We start from the raw sequence: 7,104 nt of genomic DNA, 5'->3' as shown, positions 1-7,104 counted from the left end.
TAAGTTGCTGACTGCAGTTATGTTAAAAATTAACACTCAAATATATTAAAAATTCAACAAGAAATTTTTTAAGATGGAAATGAATTGTTCTTAACACAAATACAAAATTTTTCATTATATAAATATATCAAAGTGTACACTATCCAATGTAATGCAAGTGGCTGAATTCACTATTACACTTTCATATCTTATTCTGATCGCATAGATCGCACTTTAATTCTTAATTCAGTCGTTCTATTAACTTACGTCCTCCTAATTAATTAAAAAAAAATACTTTGTACTAACATTTACCATTCAATTTGTTACAACCCACGTTTGATTAAATTGATTTCGATTCATAAATTTTTCTTAATATCTTGTAAATGCCACAAGCATCATTCGACGGAACGCTACACACGACACTTGATTGATCTAACGTCTGGGAAGTTGCTCGCTTCAATGCGATAGGATTCGCGCGAATTGTTTCCCTGACATTTGCAGATAGACAAGGAGTTCTTGGATAGGCAAGTCGAGGAGAAGAAGCAGCAGCGCGAGTTGAAACGAGCGGAAGAATGTCAATGGGATGAGGCTTTCATTCGCAGCAGCGAGTACGCCGCGTATTTGGAGAGACAGCAGAAGGAGGTAATTGAGTGCTGTCAATGACGATAATTACATCGGGAATGTCCGCTCGATACTCGAGCTGGTACTCAGTGATTTCGGTGTCACACGTGTCGTCGAATTAAAAACTTTATCGATCGAGAGAGCGAAATAACTTCGCTTCTTCGTTTGCAGGAGAGGCGAAAGATAAATAAGGAGATCGACTCCTTCCGACGTTTCCATCAGCGAGCGGAGGACCGGCGGGATTACGATTTGTATGACCCCGAGGCATTAAAGAAATCGCTTCCTGCGTGCGTGGACGACAAAGACGACAATCCGAACTGGGGAGTAGCGTCCGCTCAGAAGTGCGTAAATAGCCTTAATACCGGGTCAACAATATAATGGTGCAACCGGGAGAAAAGCTTCGGAGAGGTCTATCTCGGACTTTCCAGAAGAAGATAAAAGAACGTGCTTGTGAAACTCGTTTATTCTGTTTCTTGCACTCTGTTTCGTCTTTAATAACGCTTAGTGCACGCGATTTTCTAGTAATTTATTACGGTTGATCGTTTGTGTCTGGATTAATTTTTATCTAAATAATGTCTCTATCCTTTCTTTTTTTCGAATGCACAGCCTTACAAATACTTCCTAAAAATGTTAAAAAAAAAGTATATGTAAGAATTATTAATTTCTGTATAGTTTCAAAAGTGTGCAGAATTACACTGAAAAGAACTAAATTTTAATAATTATTTGCTTGAATTTTAAGTAAGTATTCACTAAATATAAATATATATTTAGCAAATACATTTATTTAATACAATAACTATTAATTTAATTTAACTATCATTTTTTTTATTCAGTAAATATTTATTCACTGTAAATAAATGTTTGCTTAGTACTATTTAAGTAAATGTACAATGTAAATATTAAATAATTCGTACAACTATTGGTCTCTTGCTTTTCTTTTTTTCTTAAATGCACAATTTTACAAATACTTTAACATCTTTAGAAAATATTTGGAAGATTATGTATTAAAAAAAAAAAAGAAATATATACGCAGGACATGAATGATCCATCATATGTATTAAGAATTAAGAATCTTGTATATAACGTTAAAGTGCCAAAGCTATCGTGGAAAGGATTAATTTCTATATACAGTCTGTAAACCACAGCTATCGTGCGTACGGTATAACAATATTTTTCCTCTTCGTGTTCGTTGTAAGAGATCTTCGCGCGGATAATAATTTACCCCGCAGCCTGCTCACCCTGGCGCAATGGTAATGAGCGTAACGCCGCGGAAGAGAAAAGAAACGATGAAATATTACGGCTGCCGCAGGTTTGAAGGCGAGGATCGCAATCTTCCCAAACGATTGAAAGCGCAGAAAGAGCAGATGCGTTGGTGGATACAGAGACAAAAGGAGGAACGCGGAGCGGCTGAGAAGGCGCAACGAGACTCCGAGGATGCCTATCAGGAAGTCATCCTCTCCAGGGACAAGCGCGCGACGACGATAGCACAGATGGAGGAGGAATGCCGGCGAAGGTTGAACGAAGCCACAGCGATATTTAATCGCGCTCTGGTACAAGGAATCCTCTCTATTCGCACCTTTAACCCTTTATTACTCGCGTGGGATGTCTAAGAACTCAACCTTATAAATCCACTAAATGTATGAATGCTATTTATATACATTATTACATTTAACGCAAATTATTTTACAATTTATAAAAAATTATTTTTATTTATATTTATCCAAAGGATGCGTGAAATATTATTAATTTTTATTTAATTGTAAATAATCAAAGAGAATAATGAAAATTGAGATACAATGTGTTGGGATGACAGAAACATTCCACGCAAGTAATTATGTTTAAAAAACATGCGTAATATAGAGTTAATCTGCAATTGACCGGCGAGTCGCTTGGACTCATTCAACTACAAATCTCTTTGTTCAACAATGTCAAACACAATTTAATTTTCTTTATATTATATCTGCAAATTTTCTATCTGCAAAGATCTTTATTTCCTCTTATTTTTTTATTCTTATTAAAATTTACAATTATAGTATCCTTTAATATTTTTTAGTATTTTTACACGAAAAGAATGATTTTGCTGAAACACGTAAAAATTAGGCCAGATACAGATCTAAAAATAATTATAGACTATCGAAATAATTATATAGGAATCACTTAAGATTGATGATGGTAATGCTACAAAGAATTTTGACACATCATTTTTTAGCATCAGCTTCTCGTCATTTAATATAATTATTTAGATGATCCAACAAAATTATTTTTAGATCTATATTTAGCTAAATTTTTAAATATTTTAACGACATTATTTTTTCCATATAGCATATGTTATATATACCAGCATATTTAAAAAAAAATATTATAAATAATTTAGTATATTTTTAAAAATTACTTAATATTTATTATTTTTTTTGTACGATTTATTTTGATTCTATGAAATTATTTATCATTTTTTAATTAACATAAATTAATCAGGTTTCACAAATCCAACATCGGTAACTGTATTATGGATTTTGACGTTAATTTCACGTTAATCTAGATCCAATGCAAGAAAGAAGACTCAATTTTTTTTAATAAACCAAATAAAATCAATTGTACGATCTTCAAAATAATTCCGATTTCATTCCTAATCAATGTGCAACAGCAGCTGTTGTTATTTCGCATTTTAGGAACTCCGCCGCTTTTACTTTCGCGTCTTCTACCGACAAAAAATGGATTCCTTTGACCAATTTGATCTCTGGGCGGAGGTAGAAGTCGAATGAAAACCGGGTCCGGCGAGTAAGATGGATGTTCGAAAGGGGTAACGTTTTTTTATTAAGCCACTTCGTGGAAAGACTTGGAGTTTTTTTTAGTCGACTAACGCGCTTGATCATGTCCGATAGAAGATAAGAACACGTCTATATTTGAATACGCGCCCACTTATATCCAATGAAACGATCGATCCGAGCGTTGTTACGTTTGACATGATGGTGTTGACACATTAGAGCATCCGCTCCATCTATTTGTTTCCGATTTCAATCTTCTTAATATATATACATACGTAACAGGGTTAAGAAGATGTATCAGCGTTCATTCTTCTTTTTTGTGTCGATTGTGTTTTCCTTTTAGGAAAATTCCGGACTGATACATATGAAAGGTATATCGCAGAAAAATCTAAATCTGTTTAACCCAGGGTTAAAGTTACCTGACATGTTTTTTTTACACTCCAACAAAGAGAAAATCAAGCTAAGTCACAATATCTTTGTTTATTGGCCGAGAATCTGTACCTATTTTTTAATTTTTCCTTTTTTATAAAATATTGAGAATAAACTTTTGTACATATTCGCAAATATTATTAAATTATAAATACAATTAATAATATATTGTACAATACATAATTAATAGTACTGATTTTAAATTGGGATGTAAACAACACTCTTATTATTGGTTATTTAAAACAAAAATATACAGTAGAAAAATTTGTTATAAATTTGACACATTTCACATGTCTTAAATAGTCTGCTTAAGTTTTTATGTTAATTTGAAATAAGATGAATATATTAAAATAAAGTAGGACAAACTTTACGTAAATATTAATAGACAAAATACAAATTGTGGAAAACAATTTGTTGGAAACAAATTGTGGAAAAATATACTTTTCAATAAAACTAACATTTGTTTATACATAATATGTAAAATTAAGATAATTTTATTCATTTATCTTAGAATTTACGTATTAAAATTATATTATTTTTATGTATTTATTTACTTACATTACTTACTTATGTTTTACATTTTAACACTAAGATATTAAATATCAATTTTACGAGTATGTACAATATATTCAGATAATAATTACATTACGTTAAATTAACATGCAAGTATGTTAGAAATTCAACACAAAAATTTTAACAAGCATCAATTTTAACACTGGTACATTAAAAAAAATTTTTTATTAAAAGAATTGCTCGGTTATTAGAATTATCGTTAAAATAATCGGTATTCTAATTAAATAATATTTCTAATAAAATCTATTAGAATTCTTTATTTTTATCAGAATAATTATATCAATTAAAATTCTAATTATCTCAACTAAAATTCTAATATTTTCAAGAAAGTTTTGATTCACTCATTTTCCACCAGAATTACTATTTAATCCAACCAGGTTGTTTTCTTAGTACATATAATATTTTTTATTTTTAGGTGACTATTTTCGGTAAAAAAGATTCTATGATACAAAGATTGAATGATACAAATAAATACTAATTCGAAATTTTTTAAACAATATTTCGTGCATTTAAATATTACAAAACTACAACTATATGAACAGAATTGAAACAATTATATTATATACACCTGTCCTTTTCAGGATGCTTTTTCCTTTATTAGAGGTTGTAAACGTTTCTGTGATATTAACTTTCTCACAGAGAATAAATATGATCAAAAAGCATTTATAATAATAAACCAACTACAGATACAACGTAATAAAAAACACCGCGCTACATTTTTACGCAGTCCACATGTATTTTATCTCATCGCGGGATATAAAAGTCGCCTACGCGATTCTCTCATAGTCGATGAATAAACTTCATGACATCATCGTGCAAAGTGCTATGATAATTTGCCTCGATAACCACAATAAAGTTGCCGTCAATCGTTCTTTTTTATTCCTCTCTCTACTTCCTCCCGCTGTATTTTAATTCAGCATTAATCCCTATTTCGCGACCACTTCCCTGGCCCTTATATCCTTCAATGCTTCGCGATGGTTTCGCGGAATTTATTTCCGCTCGATTACAGGCCGATGAGCAGCAGAATCGCCGTCACTGCGAAGCCGTTCAAGATGACGAGGACAAGAAAGCGGAAATCTATAATCACGTGACTGGAGATTTCCTCACCGAGGCTAGGGAACAGGCCGAGAGCACCCGCGGTCCGCACAGGCCATTGACGGACCGATACAAGGGCATGACTACAGACGAGTTGAAGGTCTTCAGAGATGCTCAGTTGCAACAAATGGAGGAGTTACATGTTAGTATGAGGAGGAATTACGCTTTAATGTATCAACAATCCTATCAATCTACATTGAGAAACAAATTAAAATCTTAATATACATTTTTTCAATAGTATTACTTACTTTAGTAAATAAATATTTATTAAAAAAATGATAATTAAATCAAATTAATTGTTCTCGTAACCAAATAAATGTACATTTAGTTTACATGTTTACATTTAGTACATATTTAGTTAGTATTGTTTAAATAAATATTTATTAAAATTTAATACACACACACACACACACATTTTTTCAATGTAGTTTTTTTAGCTGTTCAATACATAATGGAAGAAGTTAAAAAGGATCCAATTCAAGTAAAATTTTGTAAATCAGATATAATTTACATATAATTATATTGTAAATAACAACAGTAGACAAAAACTGTGTATGCGTCATTGATTATAATTGACTTCTCGGCTGATTCATAGTTACATGCATTATTAATATACATATGTTTAAAATAAAGTTTTTTTATTTGATGCAATGATGTACTTCAAATATTTATCGCATCGACCCTTATAAATTTACACAGAGTTATTGACTTTAAGAATGCACGGAAACTCGTTTTTTACAGAAAATCAAATTGGAGGAGAAACGTATCAACGAGACTTGGGATCGCGTAATGGATTCACACCTTCGAGCCGCATATTCGTATGATTGCGAGTTAAATAAAAAAAAATCGTAAGATCCTAAAATAATTTCGTATTTATTTTTTTTATTTAAATATCATTAAAAAAAAATATTTAAGTGTATTTTATATAACGAGATTATATTTAATGATGTATATTTTGAAAAAAAACCGTGATTTTTTTAACTTGCTCCTTTAAAAATACTTCGATGGTAATCAATTTTTTTATATTCAGTATTTGTAAACAACACGTTAAATACTACATTATATTTATATTCCTCTAGGGAGCTTAATAAGAAAATTGCGGAGGAAAATTTGCGGCTTGCTGAGCAACAGAAGCAACATCAGGAATACCTAAACCGCTTCGTTTATAAGCATCAACCAACACCTGACTTCTATGAGCAATTTAATAAAGGAACACGTTGAATGTAATTGCAATTTTTGCGTGTACTTTTTAAAGAGAGAAAGATCAATGTAATGGTCACAGTACAGACTTTTGCATAACGCAAAATGGATATATAAGAAAATCGATCAAAATTCTTCTTGTCCGTAAAATGGTCGGAAAGGAAGGATTCTAATTGATTATTTTGCTTATTCACTATAATGTGTTATGCGTTAAAAAACTTCAAATATAAGTAAAAAATAATTTTGTAGATTTCTGTCTTTTTCTTTTGTAGATCGAGCCACCAAATCCTACTACACCGATGAAATAGATGCGTATAGACTTTTCAGTTATCTACAAACACTTTATATACATATATATAGTTGTACAAAAATTATAATTAATAAAATATATTTTAATTTATAAATTAAAATTAAATTTATAATTAATGCATATAAAAGAATT

General features: G+C 30.8%; 1 protein-coding gene across 2 annotated transcripts in view; it reads left to right on the top strand.

Annotated features, from left to right (window-relative positions):
* The window catches only part of LOC108752254 (RIB43A-like with coiled-coils protein 2), a 7,934-nt gene extending 933 nt beyond the window's left edge, over positions 1 to 7,001 (top strand). Inside the window, exons 2-8 of one of the 2 annotated variants that reach the window (XM_018492954.1) lie at positions 481 to 621; positions 772 to 941; positions 1,910 to 2,150; positions 5,377 to 5,604; positions 6,204 to 6,310; positions 6,542 to 6,685; positions 6,935 to 7,001. In XM_018492954.1, the coding sequence (XP_018348456.1) occupies positions 481 to 621; positions 772 to 941; positions 1,910 to 2,150; positions 5,377 to 5,604; positions 6,204 to 6,310; positions 6,542 to 6,683 (1,029 nt within the window). In that variant the 3' untranslated portion in view covers positions 6,684 to 6,685; positions 6,935 to 7,001. Of the gene's footprint in view, positions 1 to 480; positions 622 to 771; positions 942 to 1,909; positions 2,151 to 5,376; positions 5,605 to 6,203; positions 6,311 to 6,541; positions 6,732 to 6,934 lie in introns of both variants that reach the window. The other variant, XM_018492955.1, reaches the window with a different exon arrangement.
* Positions 7,002 to 7,104: the final 103 nt, after the last annotated feature.

Source organism: Trachymyrmex septentrionalis, unplaced genomic scaffold (assembly GCF_001594115.1).
Source record: "Trachymyrmex septentrionalis isolate Tsep2-gDNA-1 unplaced genomic scaffold, Tsep1.0 scaffold6, whole genome shotgun sequence".
NCBI classification, from domain to species: Eukaryota; Metazoa; Arthropoda; class Insecta; order Hymenoptera; family Formicidae; genus Trachymyrmex; species Trachymyrmex septentrionalis.
The sequence above is the reverse complement of the archived record's forward strand: the minus strand, read 5'-3'. Positions and strand labels throughout refer to the sequence as shown.